This window comes from Bombina bombina, chromosome 6, assembly GCF_027579735.1.
Source record: "Bombina bombina isolate aBomBom1 chromosome 6, aBomBom1.pri, whole genome shotgun sequence".
Lineage (NCBI taxonomy): Eukaryota > Metazoa > Chordata > Amphibia > Anura > Bombinatoridae > Bombina > Bombina bombina.
The window spans coordinates 1,079,583,248-1,079,606,929 of NC_069504.1; the positions used below are offsets into that span (position 1 = coordinate 1,079,583,248).

At 40.2% G+C, this 23,682-nt stretch overlaps 1 protein-coding gene across 1 annotated transcript in view; it reads left to right on the forward strand.

Moving 5' to 3' along the window:
• Positions 1 to 23,682, forward strand: part of NUP205 (nucleoporin 205) — a 373,309-nt gene that overhangs the window by 62,611 nt on the left and 287,016 nt on the right. Inside the window, exons 9-10 of the mRNA XM_053719689.1 lie at positions 4,825 to 4,941; positions 12,454 to 12,591. Coding sequence (XP_053575664.1) covers positions 4,825 to 4,941; positions 12,454 to 12,591 — 255 coding nt within the window. The remainder of the gene's footprint in view (positions 1 to 4,824; positions 4,942 to 12,453; positions 12,592 to 23,682) is intronic.

A 23,682-nucleotide genomic window follows, 5' to 3' on the forward strand; every position in this document is an offset into this window, starting at 1 on the left:
ATATTCCATACGTCACTAGCTCATGGACTCTTGCTAATATGAAAGAAATGAATTTATCAGGTAAGTTCTTACATAAATTATGTTTTTCAGTAGTGGTTTTTATTAACCATGTTTGCACACTTAATTTAGAAGTTACTTGTTAAGAATTTAAAGCGACAGTAACATAACTAAAGAAGTTTCTCTTTAAAAGTTAAAGAGACAGTAAAGTTTTTTTCTGGGTTGTTTTTTCTTGGATTATTCACCCATATGTGTGGCAGTGTTCCAAGAAACCCTACAAAGTATCTACTTATGTTTTGATATGAATAGAGAGATCCATACTATAAGAATAAAAACCTTTTTTCTCCAAAAGTGCAAAATATTTTATAACCCACACATGCAGTGTCCTGCGCCTCTTCACTAACTCCACCTGGGGTTAATTGACAAGACATTGCTTCCTAAGATCATTAAAGCAATGTCTGATGTATTTACTCAGTGAATATTGCTGATACAGCAGTAGCTTTTCCTAATTATCCTCCTTGATGCATAAAGTGGGGGATACTTTGGTAGTAGTTGAGGGGGAAATCTCAGACTCTGTCTGTGTAATTTCTTTCGTTGATACTGAAGAGTTTCCATTTGTTACTAGGTTTCTGATACCCCGGATGACTCCGACATTATCGGCGTAGTCAATCCCAATAAGTCCAGTACACTTTACAAAGTCAGGGAGAAACTGGGTATCCCCTTTTCTCTGGATATAGCAGACTTTCTATCCAGGAGTCTTGGCAATAGTACCCAGGGAAGGGGTGTACGTCAGAGTTTACATCTACCTGCGGTTTGTATTGCTTTGTCACCAGTGTGGTGGCGTACTGTTTTGGTGCGTGGTCTGATTCCACTTCTCTTGAAGAAGTCCGCAATAGTATTAAGGCAATTAAGTTAGCCGACTTCTTTATCTCAGATGCTCCTCTTCAAGGTTTAAGCTGGGAGCTAAGTTTTCAGGTTTTTGCCATTTGGCCCGCAGAGCGTCAGGAAAGATAGGGTCTGCGGATACCTCATCTGAGTATAAACTTTTGGGTGATTTCCTACAAGGGAAGACCTTGTTTGGATCTATTTTAGTGGAAATTCTCTCTGATATTCGAGAGGAAAAGGGACATTCATTTCCTTGGGAATAGGGGAATGCAATTCAAGTATCCTGCTAGAACAAAAGACAGCAGGCTAGGCCTGCCCCCAATCCAGGAAGACTCTGTATCCTTAGGATACAATCTGGAGTCAGGACTTTTCTTCCAGGGGCAGATCTTTGCTTTAAAGATTATCTGCTGAAGAAGAGAGGCATTTTTCCACTGCATAGGAGACCTCTCTAACGTGGGAGCGATAGTCCATGTTTGGATTCAGGAACAGAGTCTGGAATTTTCCAACTTGTTCGGGGTTCCCAAAAGGAGGGAAACCTCAGTCCTGTTTGTAGAGCTCAAGAGTCTAAATAAATTCATAAAATTAACGTCCTTCAAGATAGAAGCTATTCGTCTCACTCTCCTTGTTTCAAGAGGGTCAATCTATGACACTGAGAAATAAAGGACATGTATTTGCATGTTCCCAATCATAGGGATCATCACAAGTTTCTAAGGTTTGCCTTTCTAGACAAACTTTTCCAATACATGACTCTTCCAATCGGTCTTGCTACAGGTCCCAGACTTTCTCAAAGGTTTTGGGACCGCTGTTGGAGGTGCTTCGATTAAGGGACATTGCAGTGTCGCCCTATTTGACCGACACATTACTCCAGGCACCATCCTTACAACAAGCAAGATCCCACACGGAAATGTTGTTATCCCTCCTGAGATCTCACGGATGGAAGGTAAATTTGGAAAAGAGTTCCTTAGTTCCAAATACAGGGGTAACTTTCTTGGGAACAATAATAGATTCCCTATCTGTGATGATTTTTCTGACAGAAGTCAGGACATTAAAGATTTTTGATACTTGTCTAGCTCTTCAGTCCACCCCTCGGCCATCAGTGGCTCAGTGCATGGAGGTAGTTGGGCTGATGGTGGCGTTCTTCCCGTTTGCTTGGTTCCACCTCAGAGCTCTACAGTTAAACATGCTCAGGCAATGGAACGGAGATTATGCTGGCTTGTCTCCCCAAATACTACTGGAGCAGGAGTTGAGGGATTCTCTTCAGTGGTTGTCTCTGGATCATCTCTCCCAGGGAACCTGCTGTCAGACTATCTTGGGTGATTGTGACAACAAATCTCAGCCTTCTAAGATGGGGAGCAGTCTGGGACTTTCTAAAGGCTCAGGGAGTTTGGATTCAGAGTCTGTTCTACTACTAAACATTCTGGAGTTGAGAGCAATCTTCAGTGCTTTTCTGGCCTGGCCCTAGTTAGCCTCGGTCCAGTTTATCAGGTTCAAGTCAGACAACATAACTTTAGTGGTTTGCATCATTCAACAGGAAGGAACGAGAAGTTCCTTAGCGATGACAGAGGAACCAAAATAATTAAATGGGCGGAGGTCCATTCTTGCTGTCTGTCGGCGATCCACATCCCAGGGGTGGACTTCTGGGAAGGGGATTTCCTGAGTAAGGCAGACATTTCATCAGGGGAGTGGGAACTTCATCTGGAAGTGTTTTCCAGCCTGATTCTCAAATGGAGTCAGCCAGAATTAGATCTCATGGCATCTCGGCAGAATACCAAGCTCCCGAGGTACAGGCCGAGGTCCAGGGACCCTCAGGCGGTACTGATAGATGGCCTGGCGGTGACTTGGACCTTCAGTCTAGCATACCTATTTCCTCTGTTGGCTCTTCTTCCTCGGGTCATTGCTCGAGTTCAGCAGGAGAGGGCCTTGGTGATCCTCATTGCAACGGCTTGGCCTCGCTGGATTTGGTATTCAGATCTGGTGAACATGTATTCTCTGCCACCTTGGAGACTTCCGTATAGGAAGGACCTTCTAATTTGAGGGCCCTTTCCTCATCCATATCCAGTTTCTCTGAAACTGGCTACTTAGAAATTTAACGTTTAATTTTGTCTAAAGCGGGGGTTTTCTGACTCTGTCTTAGAGACCATGATTCAGGCTCGTAATCCTGTTTTCTAGAAGGATTTACCATAAGATATGGTGTATATATCTCTATTGGTGCGAATTTTAAGGCTACTCCTGGATTAGACTTTTCGATTCATGGAAATCTGTCCTTTCTCCAAGAAGCTTTGGAGAGGTTTTTCTCGGCAAGCTCCCTAAATTGTCAAATATCTGCCTTGTCTATTTTGTTACTTAACCACCTGGCGGACGTCCCAGACGTAGAATCATTTTGTCTGGTCAGGATCAGGTCTGTGTTCCAACCAGTTACTCCTCCATGGAGTCTGAATTTAGTTCTCAAAGTTTTTCAAGGGGCTCCGTTTGAGCCTATGCATTCCTTAGATATTAAATTGTAATCTTGGAAAGTTTTATTTCTTGTTGCTGTTCTTCTGCTCGTAGAATGTCAGAGCTCTCGGCATTGCAGTAGGAGTCTCCATACTTATTTTCCATTCAGATAAGGTAGTTTTCCGTACTAAATTAGGATTTCTTCCTAAGGTTGTTTCTGATCGGATCATTAATCAGGGGATTATTGTTCCTTCCTTGTGTCCTAATCCTTCTTCTTAGAAAGATCGTCTTCTGCACAATGTGGACGTGATCCGTGCTTTAAACTTTTTACCTGCTGGCGACTAAGGATTTTGCCAGTCTTCTGCTTTATTTGTAGTTTTCTCAGGAGAAAGTAAGGGCCAGAAAGCTACTTCTCTTTCTTTCTGGCTGAAGAGTATTATACGTTTTGCATTTGAGATTGCTGGACTACAGCATCCAGAGTTACGGCTCATTCTACGAGGGTCGTTGTTTCCTCGTGGACGTTCAATAATGAAGCTTCTGTGGATAAGATTTGCAAGGCTGCAACTTGGTTCGCTCTTTACACTTTTTCAAAGTCCTATAAATTTTGCATTTTTATCTCGGCTGAGGCCGCTTTTGGGAATAGGGTTCTTCAAGCAGTGGTGCCTTCAGTTTAGGTTTCCTGTCTTGTCCCTGCCGTATCATCCTTGTACTCTAGCTTGGGTATTGAATCCCATTAGTAATTAAGATGATCCGTGGACTCATCGTGTCATAAAAAAGAAAATTTATGCTTACCTGATAAATTTATTTATTTTTTGATACGATGAGTCCGCGGCCCGCCCTCTTCTTGTAAGACAGGTTGTTGGTCCTTGTAAACTTCAGACACCTCTGCATCTTGGCTTTTCCTTTCTTTCCTTAACTTCGGTCGAATGACTGGAGTGGGAGGGAAGGGAGGAGCTATTTAACAGCTCTGCTGTGGTGCTCTTTGCCTCCACCTGCTGACCAGGAGGTGAATATCCCATTAGTAATTAAGATGATCCGTGGACTCATCGTGTCAAAAAAGAAATACATTTTATCAGGTAAGCATAAATTTTCTTTTTTTTTCTAGTTATCTTTTTACAGCTATGCTGCATCATTTTCAAGTGTTTCAACATTTGGGTATCATGGCCCTTTGAGTACTGGTTATAGAAATAACTAGAAGTTTTATAAGAAATCGTGGAGGGGGTGGGGGGTGACTGAGAGATTCTAAAATGTTAATGTTAAATTCTGAAAATAAGTTAAATATGAGCATGACTGGATGAAAAAATTATAATTAATCATATATCATTATTATCCCAAATTACTTTTTTAGCTATTAATTATAGCCAATATCTGTTGTTGTTTTTATGAATACATTATTTTGTGTGCATAATAAAATATACATGCCATCATTAATCTCTGATCACCCACCTCAATCTTCTTACTCTACATGCTTTGTATCTCAATTGTTTCCAAAATATTATTTTCTTGCAGGTAAAGCAGCTGAGGAACAGAGCAGAAGAGGATTCACGACTGATCCATATGAGTATACAAATGGGCAATGAGCCTCCTACATTACTTCGCCGGGATCTTGAACATCTGATGTTATTGGTACAGTGTTCTGAAAATGTTGTATTGTCATATAGGGACGTGGACGTTATGTATATAGTTTTTTTGTTTGTTTGTTTTTTAAAGTGCATTTTTTTAGTTTGTTTTTCTATTGTTCTGCAGATTCTGGAAATGAGTTATAACCAAAGGTCACAATTTACTTCGGTTATCAAATTTGCTTCGTTCCCATGATATTCTGTGTTGAAGAGATACCTAGGTAGGCATCTGGAGCATTACATGGCAAGAAATTGTTTTTCCATCTAGCGGTTGCAAATGATTTACATTGTTTTAAAACTGCTACCATATATTGCTCCAAAAATAGCTCCTAAACATACGTACCGGGTTTTCAACAAAAGATAACGAAGAAAAATTGGTAATAGAAGTAAATAATGAAGTTGTTTAAAATCGCATGCTCTATATGAAAGAAAATTGTTGGTTTTCATATCCCTTTAAAATGTGTAAAATGGATGCATGCACTTTGTAATTATCAAAGATTACATTTGCATTATGCTCAAGGAGTGGAAGTAATGCATTGACTTTAAAGAATCATTTCCTCATGTCTAAAATTCTTAAAAGGCCATAAGATGTCATACTATTTAACATTGTATAACATTTTAAAAGTTCAGTTTTAATGCAGTTCAGTTTTTTTCTCCTCCCCCAAAGATTTTTGTCTGGCCAATCAGAAGTTGTATTATACCTGCACTTTGGGAGTGCCACGTATTTTATTCTAGAAGACACAAGGAACAAAGGCATAATCTTGCAATGTTATAATATGTGAAATTCGGAGAAGAAAATGACTCACACTTTATGATGGCACTAAACATAATGGTTCAATAAGTGCAGGTTGTTGCTCTGTCTCCAGCTGACTGGCACTCTTGTGAACTGCACCCTGTATATAGTGTACTTTAACAGGATGTTTTTGTATGCTGTTGCCTTTTGGCAAGCATCCAGCTGGTAATAAAGCAGGGGCTTCTACAAGATATATATCTATCTCACTCAAACCATGCATACAAAATGCTTGTTGGACCACCAATGCACAAAGAAGTTCTGGGACTGTCTGTTCTGTAAAAGAATATTTGTTTGCATCAGGCCTGAAGAGCGTTGCAAACATATATTTCTCCAACATAGGTGTGTCCGGTCCACGGCGTCATCCTTACTTGTGGGATATTCTCTTCCCCAACAGGAAATGGCAAAGAGCCCAGCAAAGCTGGTCACATGATCCCTCCTAGGCTCCGCCTTCCCCAGTCATTCTCTTTGCCGTTGTACAGGCAACATCTCCACGGAGATGGCTTAGTTTTTTGGTGTTTAAATGTAGTTTTTATTCTTCAATCAAGAGTTTGTTATTTTAAAATAGTGCTGGTATGTACTATTTACTCTGAAACAGGAGAGAGATGAAGATTTCTGTTTGTAAGAGGAAAATGATTTTAGCAACCGTTACTAAAATCGATGGCTGTTTCCACACAGGACTGTTGAGAGGAATTAACTTCAGTTGGGGGAAACAGTGAGCAGACTTTTGCTGCTTGAGGTATGACACATTTCTAACAAGACTCGGTAATGCTGGAAGCTGTCATTTTCCCTATGGGAACCGGTAAGCCATTTTCTTAGTTTAAGTAAAAGAATAAAGGGCTTCATTAGGGCTTAAAAAACTGGTAGACATTTTTCTGGGCTAAAACGATTACTTTACTAAGTATATTTGGCAGATTATTACTTTTAATAGTTGTTAAATCTTGGGGATTGTTTTAATAAAAACGGCAGGCACTGTATTGGACACCTTTTTCACTGGGGGCCTTTTCTAGTCATAGACAGAGCCTCATTTTCGCGCCTCTAATGCGCAGTTGTTTTTGGAAAGCATGGCATGCAGATGCATGTGTGAGGAGCTAAGAACCACTGAAAAAGCTTATAGAAGGCATCATTTGGTATCGTATTCCCCTCTGGGCTTGGTTGGGTCTCAACAAAGCAGATACCTGGGACTGTATAGGGGTTAAATGTAAAAACGGCTCCGGTTCCGTTATTTTAAGGGTTAAAGCTTTCAAATTTGGTGTGCAATACTTTTAAGGCTTTAAGTTACTGTGGTGAAATTTTGGTGAAATTTGAACAATTCCTTCATACTTTTTCACATATTCAGTAATAAAGTGTGTTCAGTTTGAAATTTAAAGGGACAGTAACGGTTTTATTGTAAAACGTTTTTTGTGCTTTGTTGACAAGTTTAAGCCTGTTTAACATGTCTGAACCATCAGATAACGATGTTCTATATATATGAAAGCCAATGTGTCTCCCCATTTAAATATATGTGATATATTTGTGTCATAATGTCCAAACAAAGTAGGGATAATAATGCCATAGATATGATATTGCCCAAGATGATTCCTCTAATGAGGGGAGTAAGCATGGTACTGCATCATCCCCTTCTGTGTCTACACCAGTTTTGCCCACACAAGAGGCCCCTAGTACATCTAGTGCGCCAATACTTATTACCATACAACAATTAATGGCTGTAATGGATAATTCTATTGCATGCATTTTTTTCCAAAATGCCTACTTATCAGAGAAAGCGTGATTGCTCTGTTTTAAACACTGAAGAGCAAGAGGACGCTGATGATATCTGTTCTGACATACCCTCACACCTATCTGAAGGGGCCAGGAGGGAGGTTTTGTCTGAGGGAGAAATTTCAGATTCAGGGAAAATTTCTCAACAAGCAGAACCTGATATTGTAACTTTTAAATTTAAATTTCAACATCTCCACGCACTACTTAAGGAGGTATTATCTACTCTGGATGATTGTGACAATTTGGTCATTCCAGAGAAATTAGGTAAGATGGACAAGTTCCTAGAGGTTCCGGTGCCCCCCGATGTTTTTCCTATACCCAAGCGGGTGGCGGACATAGTAAATAAGGAGTGGGAAAGGCCCGGCATACCTTTTGTCCTCCCCCTATATTTAAGAAATTAGTTCCTATAGTCGACCCCAGAAAGGACTTATAGCATACAGTCCCCAAGGTCGGGGGGGCGGTTTCTACTCTAAACAAACGCACTTCTATTCCTATAGAAGATAGTTGTGCTTTCAAGATCCTATGGATTAAAGGTTAGAGGGTTTGCTTAAAAAGATGTTTGTTCAGCAAGGTTACCTTCTACAACCAATTTCATGCATTGTTCCTGTCACTACAGCTGCGTGTTTCTGGTTCGAAGAACTAGAAAAGTCGCTCAATAAAGAATCTTCGTACGAGGAGGTTTTGGACAGAGTTCAAGCTCTTAAATTGGCTAACTCTTTTTTATTTTAGATGCCGCTTTGCAATTAGCTAGATTAGCGGCGAATAATTCAGGGTTTGCTATCGTGGCGCGCAGAGCGGTTTTGCTTAACATCCCTTTCAAGGGTAAAACACTGTTTGGCCCTGACTTGAAAGAGATTATTTCAGACATCACTGGGGGAAAGGGCCACGCCCTTCCTCTGGATAGGTCTTTTAAGGCTAAAAAGAAGCCAAATTTTCGTCCCTTTCGCAGAAACGGACCAGCCTCAAATTCTACACCCTCTAAGCAAGAGGGTAATACTTCTCAAACCAAGCCAGCCTGGAGGCCGATGCAAGGCTGGAACAAGGGTAAGCAGGCCAAGTCACCTGCCACTGCTACCAAAACAGCATGAAGTGTTGGCCCCCGATCTGGGAAGGATCTGGTGGGGGGGCAGACTTTCTCTCTTTGCTCAGGCTGGGGCAAGAGATGTTCAGGATCCTTGGGCGCTAGAAATAGTTTCTCAAGGTTATCTCCTGGAATTCAGGGAACTACCCCCAAGGGGAAGGTTCCACGGGTCTCAATTATCTTCGAACAGGCATTCTTACACTGTGTAGAAGACCTGTTAAGCATGGGAGTGATTCATCCTGTTCCATTAGGAGAACAAGGGATGGGTTTTTACTCCAACCTGTTCATAATTCCCAAAAAAGAGGGAACATTCAGACCTATTTTAGATCTCAAGATTCTAAACAAGTTTCTAAGGGTTTCATCATTCGAAATGGAAACCATTCGAACGATCCTTCCTACCATCCAGGAAGGTCAATTCATGACCACGGTGGACTTAAAGGATGCGTACCTACGTATTCCTATCCACAAGGAACATTTTCGGTTCCTAAGGTTCGCCTTTCTGGACAAGCATTACCTGTGGCACTTCCATTCGGATTAGCCACTGCTCCAAGGATTTTCACAAGGGTACTAGGATCCCTTCTAGCGGTGCTAAGACCAAGGGGCATTGCAGTAGTACCTTACTTGGACGACATTCTGATTCAAGTGTCGTCTCTGTCAAAAGCAAGGGCTCATACGGACATTGTCCTAGCCTTTCTCAGATCTCACAGGTGGAAAGTGAACATAGAAAAAAGTTCTCTGTCCCCGTCAACAAGAGTTCCCTTCTTGGGAACAATAATAGTTTCCTTAGAAATGAAGGTTTTTCTGACAGAGGCCAGAAAATCAAAACTTCTAAGCTCTTGTCAGGTACTTCATTCTGTTCTTCTTCCTTCCATAGCGCAGTCCATGGAAGTAATAGGTTTGATGGTTGCGGCAATGGACATAGTTCCTTTTGCACAAATTCATCTAAGACCATTGCACCTGGGCATGCTCAGACAGTGGAATGGGGATTATACAGACTTGTCTCCGACGATACAAGTAGATCAAATAACCAGAGATTCACTCCGTTGGTGGCTGACCCTGGACAACCTGTCACAGGGAATGAGCTTCCGCAGACCAGAATAGGTCATTGTCACGACCGACGCCAGTCTGGTAGGCTGGGGCGCGGTCTGGGAACCCCTGAAAACTCAGGGTCTATGGTTTCGGGAAGACTCTCTTCTCCCGATAAACATAATGGAACTGAGAGCGATATTCAATGCTCTCAAGGCTTGGCCTCGACTAGCAAAGGCCAAATTCATAAGGTTTCAATCAGACATCATGACGACTGTTACATATATCAACCATCAGGGGGTAACAAGGAGTTCCCTGGCGATGGAGAAGCATCCGGGGGAGTGGGAACTCCATCTGGAAATCTTTGCCCAAATAACTCAATTATGGGGCATTCCAGACATGGTTCTGATGGCCTCTCGTCAGAACTTCATGGTCCCTTGTTACGGGTCCAAATCCAGGGATCCCAAGGCGACTCTATTGGATACAATAGTAGCACCTTGGATCTTCAACCTAGCTTATGTATTCCCACCGTTTCCTCTCATTCCCAGGCTGGTAGCCAGGATCGATCTGGAGAGGGCTTCGGTGACCTTGATAGTTCCTGTGTGGCCACGCAGGACTTGGTATGCAGACCTGGTGAATGTGTCATCGGCTCCACCATGGAAGCTACCTTTGAGACAGGACCTTCTTATTCAGGGTCCATTCGAACATCCGAATCTGGTTTTCCTCCAACTGACTGCTTGGAGTTTGAACGCTTGATTTTATCAAAGCGTGGGTTTTCAGATTCTGTAATAGATACTCTTATTCAGGCTAGAAAGCCTGTAACTAGAAAAATTTACCATAATATATGGAAAAAATATATCTGTTGGTGTGAATCTAAAGGATTCCCATGGAACAAGATAAAAATTCCTAAGATTCTTTCCTTTCTACAAGAAAGTTTGGAGAAAGGATTTTCTGCGAGTTCTCTGAAGGGACAGATCTCTGCTTTATCTGTTTTACTTCACAAAAGGCTGGCAGCTGTGCCAGACGTTTAAGCGTTTGTTCAGGCTCTGGTTAGAATCAAGCCTGTTTACAGACCTTTGACTCTTCCCTGGAGTCTTAATCTAGTTCTTTCAGTTCTTCAAGGGGTTCCGTTTGAACCCTTACATTCCGTAGATATTAAGTTATTATCTTGGAAAGTTTTGTTTCTAGGTTGCAATTTCTTCCGCTAGAAGAGTTTCTGAGTTATCTGCTCTGCAGTGTTCTCCGCCCTATCTGGTCCATGCAGATAAGGTGGTTTTTACGTACTGAGCCTGGTTTTCTTCCGAAGGTTGTTTCCAACAAAAATATTAACCAGGAGATAGTTGTATCTTCTTTGTGTCCGAATCCAGTTTCATAGAAGGAACGTTTGTTACACAATTTGGACGTTGTCCGTGCTCTAAAATTCTATTTAGATGCTACAAAGGATTTCAGACAAACATCTTCCTTGTTTGTTGTTTATTCTGGTAAAAGGAGAGGTCAAAAAGCAACTTCTACCTCTCTATCTTTTTGGCTTAAAAGCATCATCAGATTGGCTTATGAGACTGCCGGACGGCAGCCTCCTGAAAGAATCACAGCTCATTCCACTAGGGCCGTGGCTTCCACATGGGCCTTTAAGAACGAGGCTTCTGTTGATCAGATGTGTAAGGCAGCGACTTGGTCTTCACTGCACACTTTTACCAAATTTTACAAATTTGATACTTTTGCTTCTTCTGAGGCTATTTTTGGGAGAAAGGTTTTGCAAACCGTGGTGCCTTCCATCTAGGTGACCTGATTTGCTCCCTCCCATCATCCGTGTCCTAAAGCTTTGGTATTGGTTCCCACAAGTAAGGATGACGCCGTGGACCGGACACACCTATGTTGGAGAAAACAGAATTTATGTTTACCTGATAAATTACTTTCTCCAACGGTGTGTCCGGTCCACGGCCCGCCCTGGTTTTTTAATCAGGTCTGATGATTTATTTTCTTTAACTACAGTCACCACGGTATCATATGATTTCTCCTATGCAAATATTCCTCCTTTACGTCGGTCGAATGACTGGGGAAGGCGGAGCCTAGGAGGGATCATGTGACCAGCTTTGCTGGGCTCTTTGCCATTTCCTGTTGGGGAAGAGAATATCCCACAAGTAAGGATGACGCCGTGGACCGGACACACCGTTGGAGAAAGTAATTTATCAGGTAAACATAAATTCTGTTTCTTTTACAGAGTTGATAGCTCCAGTATTTCTTTGTGCAGTGGTAGTCTAATATGTTTTTTGTATGTATGGTTTGAGTATATCTCTTGTAGAACCCCCTGCTTTATTACCAGCTGGAATTTCTCATATTTGAACTTTACAAGATTACGCTATCTGGCTCCCCTTTGTTGCGTGTGTCTTCTAGAATATCTACTATCATTGTTTATACGATTGGAAGTGGAGCAGCCTGAGCATTGAAAGTATTACTATTGGACTCACCGTTTTATTATCGCACATTCTATTTATTTTATTTGTTTTTTTTTATCCTCCTTTGATTGTTTTTATTGCAATTTTTAAAAAAATATTATTTGGTGCCCCCTATAATCTACTTATTATTGGTTATTTTTTTTTTATATACATATTTTATTCTGTTGGCTGTAAATGCCAGTGACTTCACTGCTGTTCTGTAGTACATGCACAATCCAGGTGTGTGGCCACAGCTTTACAACTATGTACTAAGCATACTGGACTTTATGTACTATAAAGGGACCCAGGAGTGGAAAGAGAGTTCACTTTAATCGCATGTTGCTGTATAAAAGTACGATTTACAGCCTACAGAGTGATATTTGTTCAGTCAAAAGTTATTGACTGGAAGCTCTATTCTTTTAACAGATTGGTGAGCTGTATAGGGACGACCCTTTTCACCTTGAATTGGGATTGGAATATTGGTGTCCTACAGAACCCCTACAGAACACCACACTGATGGGCTCTTACCTGGGTGTAGCTCACCAGAGACCACCTCAGCGTCAGGTATGATTGACATTATCAAAGAAAATGTTTAAAAAAAGAATTGTCTGCCTTTTCTTTCATTAAATTCACTTTTAAATATACTTTTTCTGTTTCCTAATTGATATTCTGAGTTAGAACCAGTAATAGAAATAGTGGTAAATGTTGATACCATTAAAATAATTTCTTGGCAAATAGCCATGTTAGACTTTTGTGGAAATCTTTTACAAAAACAACAAAAGTGAAAATAAATTATTCTTAAACTGTGCTCCACGTATGACACAGTTGTATGTAATTTTGTGCAAGGTGCTCTGCTCCAGTAAAATAAAATAACACAGGGAGTTGAATAAGATTATTTCAATTTTATTCTAATATAAATGTGTTCTCTGGCTCCTCAATATAAAGAATCATATACTGTACATTTGTCAGCCTCTGAACTGACGTGTTAACTTTGAACATGATTTCATGTGTATTTTAGTTATTAGTTGACCATTGTTATGATCCCAAGGCAGTACATGCAGTGATCTGAGATGTCAGAAAATGCAGCATGTCTGCTGAAAGAATAGGACACATGTAGGATATCTTAACACTTTCACTTTACAGCACTGCTCCACATTAGACTCTTCACTTCAAGCAGAGCTTTGCTCTTTCTGCACTGTTAGTTTTCCTTAACCGTGCTTCCAGAGCAAAGTGCTGTTTGAAGAGAACAGCCAAATATGGAGCAGCACTGCAAAGCAGCAATACATTTATTGTTGACTGGCTCTCAGGGAATCTTTCAACTCTCTCCCTTAGCCTTTCCTGACCTACAAAGCTGTGACTTCTGAATGTACCTTTTTTTATTGCTACATTTCTACCCTGTGATGTTAGATTAAAAGAAAAGTTAAAATACAATGTATTTGAGAGATTTTAAAAACGTAGCTTTACTCTCCAGTTAATCAGCACTTGAGCTGGTGCTTTAGTGTAACTGTCTAAGTTAAAATTAAACTTTATTTGAAAATTACCTGCAGAAATTTTTTTTCAGAAAGTCAAGAAATGTTCTGCCTCTGGGAACAGGCCAAAGCGCACTAGAAGTGTTACTCCTCACATCCTGATACCGGATGCTAACAATATCATTGTTTATGGCAACCTGCCCCACAATGAATACATAGTTCACTTAATGCAACCAAGAGTTGGAGATAAGATTTAAGTACACCTAATACATAAGCAGTCAAGTAGAGACAAGCTTTGTGGCAATCAAACTAGTTGTCATATGTATACTTACAGCTAGGCAAATTAATTATTTGGCTCGTATGATCTGGATGGCATTGATGTGGTAATCCCAGAGGCAGAGTTATTTTTCACTTTCTGCAATGAGATTTCTTTAGTGAAAATTTTTCAGCAGGCCATTTTTAAATAAAATTCAATTTTAAATTAGGCAATTACACTAAAGCACCAGTTCAATTGCAATATGTTGGTTAACTAAAAAATAAAACAATTTCTAACGTTTGATAATATAGTGCAGTAATTGAAAATTGCATATAATGTCTCTTTAATAAATTTGTTTCTTTTCTCTTGGTCTAACATAGAAATGTAGTAATAAAAAGGTGCAATGCTCATAAGAATGTCTTACATTCAGAACCAAACAGCTTTACAAACTGGGAAAGGCTAGGGGAGTGTTTGGAAAAAAAGCCAGTTAATAATCAATGCATTGCTGCTTTAAAATGCTACTGCATATTTGACCGTTAACTTCAAACAGCACTTTTCTCTTGAAGCACTGGAACACTTAAACAGTGCAGCCAGAACACAGCTCTGTTTGAAGAGTAGAGCTGCAAAGTTAAAGCACTAAGTCTAACAGTTCCTGCATGGGTTCTGTTCTTTCTGCAGACATGCTGCATTTTCTGCGATGACATCTCAGATCACTGTATGTTCTGCCTTGGGGGGCCTGTTCAAATAAGTTTACCTGGTTAGGTGTTCAGTTGGCGCACCCGTTAGCCCTTGTACAAGTACCCTTATACGTGGTGATTTATTACATGTAATATGTTGTGCTTTCACTCGTGTGATTATCCATGTTCTATACATGTATTGGTATATAACACCTTATGTTTGACTGTTGTACTATCCAGGACTGGGCTCGCAAACTAACAGTTGTGTGCGTGTTGCTGCTTTTTTGAACACTAGGCGTATTGGGAGGCTTCAATAATTAGATAGAGCTATCCATATTGTTGGTCACCTGTAATATGGGTTTCATATTCACCAGCACATTAGCAATACTTATTCCTGTATTTCTTATAGGGTTCAGCTTACTTTCAATTGTTGAGTTACCAGAGATCACCAGTAAATTTATTGTATAATACCAATTATCACTAGGTTGTCATACACTACACCGGAGAAAATTAGTTACTGTGTCTCATATAAGATTAAACTGAATCTTATTTATTGTTGTGACCTGAATACACCATTGTTGTTATATATGACACGTAGGACCAAATTAATGTCCTCCAAACAGTGTGTTGAGTCACCAGGTTAAATATAGCAATTTTCACATGTGCTATTAGGCTATAGCAAGAGCTATTTCTTTCATGTAACTGGCAAGAGTCCATGAGCTAGTGACATATGTGATATACAATCCTACCAGGAGGGGCAAAGTTTCCCAAACCTCAAAATGCCTATAAATACACCCCTCACCACACCCACAATTCAGTTTTTACAAACTTTGCCTCCTATGGAGGTGGTGAAGTAAGTTTGTGCTAAGATTTCTACGTTGACATGCGCTTCTCAGCATTTTGAAGACCGATTCCTCTCAGAGTACAGCGAATGTCAGAAGGATGTGAAGGGAGTATCACCTATTGAATGCAATGGTTTTCCTCACGGGAGATCTATTTCATAGGTTCTCTGTTATCGGTCGTAGAGATTCATCTCCTACCTCCCTTTTCAGATTGACGATATACTCTCATGTACCATTACCTCTACTGATAACTATTTCAGTACTGGTTTGGCTATCTGCTATATGTGGATGGGTGTCTTTCTGTAAGTATGTTTTTATTACTTAAGACACCTCAGCTATGGTTTGGCACTTTATGCATTAATATAAAGTTCTAAATATATATATTGTACTTATATTTGCCATGAGTCAGGTTCATGTATTTCCTTTTGGAGATTGTCAGTTTCATATTTGGGGAAAGTAAATTTTAAGAATTTTTTTTTCTTACCTGGTGTTTACTCTTTTTTTAATTGACTACATTTTCAAATTGCTGGCTGGATTAGGCTCGCGGGTGCGCCAAATGCTACCCTTTACTGCGTCATTTTTTGGCGCGAAAGACACGTCTGTTGACGCAAGTTCGTCATTTCTGGCGTCATAGTTGACGCCGAGTTCTTAACACAGGGTGCGTAATTAGTGACGTGAGTGTGTCATTTCCGGACATGGTTGGTGTCAAAAAAATTTCAGTTACGTTGTGCGTCATACTTGGCGCCAAATTTTTTTCATTATTTATTACCCCATTGGTATTTGCCTCTTGCCTTTTTCATTGTCAGAGGGCTATGCTATTTGCATTTTTCCCATTCCTGAAACTGTCATATAAGGAAATTGATAATTTTGCTTTATATGTTGTTTTTTCTTTTACATTTTGCAAGATGTCTCAATCTGATCCGGTCTCAGAAGTATCTGTTGGAACGTTGCTGCCTCACATCGGTTCTACCAAAGCTAAATGCATTTGTTGTAAAAATGTGGAGATTATATCTCTAAATGTCATTTGTATTAGTTGTCATGATAAACTTTTACATGCAGACAATGTGTCCATCAGTAATAATACATTGCCAGTTGCAGTTCCTTCAACTTCTAATGTACATGATATACCTATGAATTTTAAAGAATTTGTTACTGAGTCTATTCAGAAAGCTTTGTCTGCATTTCCGCATTCTTATAAACTTAAAAGGTCTTTTAAAACTTCTCATAAAGTTGATGAAATTTCAAATGACCGACAACATAATGAATTATCCTCCTCTGATGAGGATCTATCTGATTCAGAAGATCCTTCCTCAGATATTGACACTGACAAATCTACTTATTTATTTAAAATGGAGTATATTCGTTCTTTTTTTAAAGAAGTGTTAATTACTTTGGATAGTGAGGAAGTTAGTCTTCTTGATATTAAAACTAGTAAACGTTTAAATTCTGTTTTTAAACCTCCTGAGGTTACTCCAGAGGTTTTCTCTACTCCTGATGATATTTCTGATTGATTTCTAAGGAATGGAATAAGCCGGGTACTCCTTTTAATCCTTCTTCAAGGTTTAAAAAATTATATCCTTTACCAGCTATTTCAATAGAGTTTTGGGAAAAGATCCCCAAAGTGGATGGGGCTATTTCTACTCTTGCTAAATGTACCACTATTCCTATGGAAGATAGTACTTCTTTTAAAGATCCTTTAGATAGGAAACTTGAATCTTATCTAAGGAAAGCCTATTTATATTCAGGTCATCTTCTTAGGCCTGCAATTTCTTTGGCTGATGTTGCAGCTGCATCAACTTTTTGGTTGGAGAATTTAGTGCAACAAGAATTGGATTCTGACTTATCTATCATTGTTCGCTTACTGCAACATGCTAATCATTTTATTTGTGATGCTATTTTTGATATTATCAAACTTAATGTTAGATCCATGTCTTTAGCTATTTTAGCTAGAATAGCTTTGTTGCTTAAATCTTGGAATGCTGATATGACATCTAAGTCTAGATTACTATCTCTTTCTTTCCAAGGTAATTTATTTGGTTCTCAGTTGGATTCTATTATTTCAACTGTTACTGGAGGAAAATTAGTTTTTTTGCCTCAGGATAAAAAACCTAAGGGTAAATCTAAGACTTCTAATCATTTTTGTTCCTTTCGTCAAAATAAGGAAAAAAAAATCCTAATCCTTACCCCAAGGAATCTGTTTCCAATTCGAAGCATTCCTCAAATTGGAATAAATCCAAGCCTTTTAAGAAACCAAAGTCAGCCCCTAAGTCCGCATGAAGGTGCGGCCCTCATTCCAGCACAGCTGGTAGGGGCAGATTAAGTTTTTTCAAGGATGTTTGGGTAAATTCTGGCCAAAATCAATGGATTCAGAGCTTTGTCTCTAAGGGGTACCGAATAGGATTCAGAGTAAGACCTCCCGTGAGAAGATTTTTTTTCTCTCACGCATCCCTGTAAGTCCAGTAAAAGCTCAGGCTTTCCTGAAGTGTTTCAGACCTGGAGATTTCAGGGGTAATCATGCCAGTTCCTTTTCAGGAACAAGGTCTGGGGTTTTATTCAAATCTAATCATTGTCCCAAAGAAAGAAAATTCATTCAGACTAGTTCTGGATCTGAAAATTTTGAATAGTTATGTAAGAGTACCAACTTTCAAGATGGTGACTATAAGGACTATTCTGCCTTTTGTTCAGCAAGGACATTATATGTCCACAATAGACTTGCAGGATGCATACCTTCATATTCCGATTCATCCAGAACATTATCAGTTTCTGAGATTTTCTTTTCTAGACAAGCATTACCAATTTGTTGCTCTTCAATTTGGCCTAGCAACAGCTCCAAGAATCTTTTCAAAGGTTCTCGGTGCCCTACTCTCTGTAATCAGAGAACAGGGTATTGCGGTGTTTCCTTATTTGGACGATATCTTGGTACTAGTTCAGTCTTTACGTTCTGCAGAATCTCATACGAATCAACTCGTGTTGTTTCTTCAAAAACATGGTTGGAGGATCAATTTACTAAAAAGTTTCTTGATTCCTCAGACAAGGGTTTCCTTTTTAGGCTTCCAGATAAATTCAGTGTCCATGACTCTGTCTCTAACAGGCAAGAGACATTTAAAATTGGTTGCAGCCTGTCGGCACTTCAGTCTCCCTTCACTGGCTATGTGCATGAAAGTTTTAGGTCTTATGACTGCAGCATCGGACGCAATTCCCTTTGCTCGTTTTCACATGCGACCTCTCCAGCTTTGTATGCTGATTCAACGGTGCCAGGATTATACAACGATATCACAATTAATATCCTTAAATCCCAATGTTCGACACTCTCTCTGACGTGGTGGTTAAATCGCCAGCGTTTAGTTGAAGGAGCCTCTTTTGTTCGGCAACCTGGACTGTGATCACAACAGATGCAAGTCTTTCAGTTTGGGGAGCTGTCTGGGGATCTCTGACAGCACAAGGGGTTTGGAAATATCAAGAGGCGAGATTACCAATCAATATTTTAGAACTCCGTGCAATTTTCAGAGCTCTTCAGTTTTGGCCTCTGTTAAAGAGAGAACCGTTCATTTGTTTTCAGACAGACAATATAACAACAGTGGCATATGTCAATCATCAGGGCGGGACTCGCAGTCCCCAAGCTATGAAAGAAGTATCTCGGATACTTGCGTGGGCGGAATCCAGCTCCTGTCTAATTTCTGCGGTTCATATCCAAGGTGTAGACAATTCGGAGGCGGATTATCTCAGCCGTCAGACTTTACATCCGGGGGAGTGGTCCCTCCATCCAGATGTGTTTTCTCAGATTGTTCAGATGTGGGGTCTTCCAGAGATATATCTGATGGCCTCTCGTCTAAACAAGAAACTTCCCAGATACCTGTCCAGGTCCATGGATTTTCAGGCGGAAGCAGTGGATGCGTTGACACTTCCTTGGTGTTATCAACCTGCTTATATTTTCCCGCCTCTAGTTCTTCTTCCAAGAGTGATCTCCAAAATCATCATGGAACAATCGTTTGTGTTGCTTGTGGCTCCTGCATGGCCACACAGGTTTTGGTATGCGGATCTTGTTCGGATGTCCAGTTGCCAACCTTGGCCACTTCCGTTAAGGCCAGACCTACTGTCTCAAGGTCCGTTTTTCCATCAGGATCTCAAATCATTAAATTTGAAGGTATGGAAATTGAACGCTTAGTGCTAAGTCATAGAGGTTTCTCTGACTCAGTGATTAATACTATTTTACAAGCTCGTAAATCTGTCTCTAGAAAGATTTATTATCGAGTTTGGAAGACTTAAATTTCATGGTGTTCTTCTCATAAATTCTCTTGGAATTCTTTTAGAATTCCTAGAATTTTACAGTTTCTTCAGGATGGTTTGGATAGGGGTTTGTCTGCAAGTTCCTTGAAGGGACAAATCTCTAACCTTAATTTGGTTTTGAAGGCGTTACAGGCTCATCCATTTGAGCCTATGCACTCTTTGGACATGAAACTACTTTCTTGGAAAGTGTTGTTCCTTTTGGTCATCTCTTCTGCTAGAAGAGTTTCTGAGCGATCTGCTCTTTCTTGTGAATCTCCTTTTCTGATTTTTCATCAGGATAAGGCGGTTTTGCTGACTTCATTGAAATTTTTACCTAAGGTTGTGAATTCTAACAACATTAGTAGAGAAATTGTTGTCCCTTCCTTGTGTCCTAATCCTAAGAATTCTTTGGAAAGATCCTTATATTCTTTGGATGTGGTAAGAGCTTTGAAATATTATGTTGAAGTTACTAAAGATTTCAGGAAGACTTCTAGTCTTATTTGTTATATTTTCTGGTCCTAGGAAAGATCAGAAGGCCTCTGCTATTTCCTTGGCTTCGTGGTTAAAGGGACAGTCTACACCAAAATGTTTATTATTTAACAAGATAGATAATCCCTTTATTACCCATTACCCATTTTTGCATAACCAACACAGTTATATTAATATACTTTTTACCTCTGTGATTACCTTGTATCAAAGCCTCCTTATCTAAGTGCCTTTGACAGACATGCAGTGTAGTCAATCAGTGAAGACTCCTAAATAACTTCACTGGAGTGAGCACAATGTTATCTATATGACACATGTGAACTAGCACAGTCTAACTGTGAAAAACTTTCAAAATGCTCTGAGCTAGGAGGCGGTTTTCAACTGTTTAGAAATCAGTTTGAGTCTAGCTAGGTTTAGCTTTTCAAAAATACCACCAAGGGAACAAAGCAAATTTGATGATAAAAGTAAATTGGAAAGTTGTTTAAAATTGCATGCCCTATCTGAATCATGAAAGTTTAGTTTTGACTTTACTGTCCCTTTAAAGCTTTTGATTCATCAAGCTTATTTGGATTCGGGTCAGGCCCCGCCTCAGAGAATTACAGCTCATTCTACTAGATCAGTCTCCACTTCATGGGCTTTTAAGAATGAAGCTTCAGTTGATCAGATTTGCAAAGCAGCAACTTGGTCTTCTTTGCATACATTTACTAAATTCTACCGTTTTGATGTATTTGCTTCTTCAAAAGCAGTTTTTGGTAGAAAAGTTCTTCAGGCAGCTGTTTCAGTTTGTTTCTTCTGCTGATGTTTTAAGTTTTTCTTTTCATTATGAGAATAACTTATATTTCGGGTTGTGGATTATTTTTTCAGCGGAAAATAGCTGTTTATTTCTCCAACATAGGTGTGTCCGGTCCACGGCGTCATCCTTACTTGTGGGATATTCTCTTCCCCAACAGGAAATGGCAAAGAGCCCAGCAAAGCTGGTCACATGATCCCTCCTAGGCTCCGCCTACCCCAGTCATTCTCTTTGCCGTTGTACAGGCAACATCTCCACGGAGATGGCTTAGAGTTTTTTAGTGTTTAACTGTAGTTTTTATTATTCAATCAAGAGTTTGTTATTTTCAAATAGTGCTGGTACGTACTATTTACTCAGAAACAGAAAAGAGATGAAGAATTCTGTTTGTATGAGGAAAATGATTTTAGCAACCGTAACTAAAATCCATGGCTGTTCCACACAGGACTGTTGAGAGCAATTAACTTCAGTTGGGGGAACAGTTTGCAGTCCCTTGCTGCTTGAGGTATGACACATTCTAACAAGACGATGTAATGCTGGAAGCTGTCATTTTCCCTATGGGATCCGGTAAGCCATGTTTATTACGATTGTAAATAAGGGCTTCACAAGGGCTTATTTAAACTGTAGACTTTTTCTGGGCTAAATCGATTGATTATTAACACATATTTAGCCTTGAGGAATCATTTTATCTGGGTATTTTGATATAATAATATCGGCAGGCACTGTTTTAGACACCTTATTCTTTAGGGGCTTTCCCAAAGCATAGGCAGAGTCTCATTTTCGCGCCGGTATGGCGCACTTGTTTTTGAGGACAGCATGGCATGCAGCTGCATGTGTGTGGAGCTCTGATACATAGAAAGGTCTTTCTGAAGGCATCATTTGGTATCGTATTCCCCTTTGGGCTTGGTTGGGTCTCAGCAAAGCAGATTCCAGGGACTGTAAAGGGGTTAAATATAAAAACGGCTCCGGTTCCGTTATTTTAAGGGTTAAAGCTTCCAAATTTGGTGTGCAATACTTTTAAGGCTTTAAGACACTGTGGTGAAATTTTGGTGAATTTTGAACAATTCCTTCATACTTTTTCGCAATTGCAGTATTAAAGTGTGTTTAGTTTAAAATTTAAAGTGACAGTAACGGTTTTATTTTAAAACGTTTTTTGTGCTTTGTTATCAAGTTTATGCCTGTTTAACATGTCTGAACTACCAGATAGATTGTGTTCTGACTGTGGGGAAACCAAGGTTCCTTCTCATTTAACTATATGTATTTTATGTCATAAAAAAATTTAGTAAAAATGATGCCCAAGATGATTCCTCAAGTGAGGGGAGTAAGCATGGTACTGCATCATCCCCTCCTTCGTCTACACCAGTCTTGCCCATACAGGAGGCCCCTAGTACATCTAGTGCGCCAATACTCCTTACTATGCAACATTTAACGGCTGTAATGGATAATTCTATCAAAAACATTTTAGCCAATATGCCCACTTATCAGTGAAAGCGCGACTGCTCTGTTTTAGAAAATTCTGTAGAGCATGAGAACGCTGATGATATGGTTTCTGAAGGGCCCCTACACCAGTCTGAGGGGGCCAGGGAGGTTTTGTCTGAGGGAGAAATTTCAGATTCAGGAAACATTTCTCAACAAGCTGAACCTGATGTGATTACTTTTAAATTTAAGTTGGAACATCTCCGCGCTCTGCTTAAGGAGGTGTTATCCAATTTGGATGATTGTGATTATCTGGTCATTCCAGAACCACTATGTAAAATGGAAAAGTTCTTAGAGGCCCCGGGGCCCCCCGAAGCTTTTCCTATATCCAAGCGGGTGGCGTACATTGTTAGTACAGAATGGGACAGGCCCGGTATACCTTTAGTACCTCCCCCCATATTTATAAAATTGTTTTCCTATAGTCGACACCAGAAAGGACTGATGGCAGACAGTCCCCAAGGTCGAGGGGGCGGTTTCTACTCTACACAAGCGCGCCACTATACCCATAGAAGATAGTTGTGCTTTCCAAGATCCTATGGATAAAAAATTAGAAGGTCTGCTAAAGATGTTTGTTCAGCAAGGTTCCCTTCTACAACCAATTGCATGCATTGTCCCTGTCACTGCAGCCGCGTGTTTCTAGTTTGAGCTAGGAAAGGCGATTATTAGTAATTCTTCTTCTTATGAGGAGATTATGGACAGAATTCGTGCTCTTAAATTGGCTAATTCTTTCACCCTAGACGCCACCTTGCAATTGGCTAGGTTAGCGGCGAAAAAATTCTGGGTTTGCTATTGTGGCGCAGAGCGCTTTGGTTAAAATCTTGGGCAGCGGATGCGTCTTCCAAGAACAAATTGCTTGACATTCCTTTCAAGGGGAAAACACTCTTTGGCCCTGACTTGAAAGAGATTATCTCTGATATCACTGGGGGCAAGGGCCACGCCCTTCCTCAGGATAGGTCTTTTCAAGACCAAAAATAAACCTAAGTTTCGTCCCTTTCGCAGAAACGGATCAGCCCCAAGGGCTACGTCCTCTAAGCAGGAAGGTAATACTTCTCAAGCCAATCCAGCCTGGAGACCTATGCAAGGCTGGAACAAAGGAAAGCAGGCCAGGAAACCTGCCACTGCTACCAAGACAGCATGAAATGCGGGCCCCCGATCCGGGACCGGATCTGGTGGGGGGCAGACTCTCTCTCTTCGCTCAGGCTGGGGCAAGAGATGTTCTGGACCCTTGGGCGCTAGAAATAGTCTCCCAAGGTTATTCTCTGGAGTTCAAGGGGCTTCCTCCAAGGGGGAGGTTCCACAGGTCTCAGTTGTCTTCAGACCACATAAGAAAACAGGCATTCTTACATTGGGTAGAAGACCTGCTAAAAATGGGAGTGATTCATCCTGTTCCATTAGG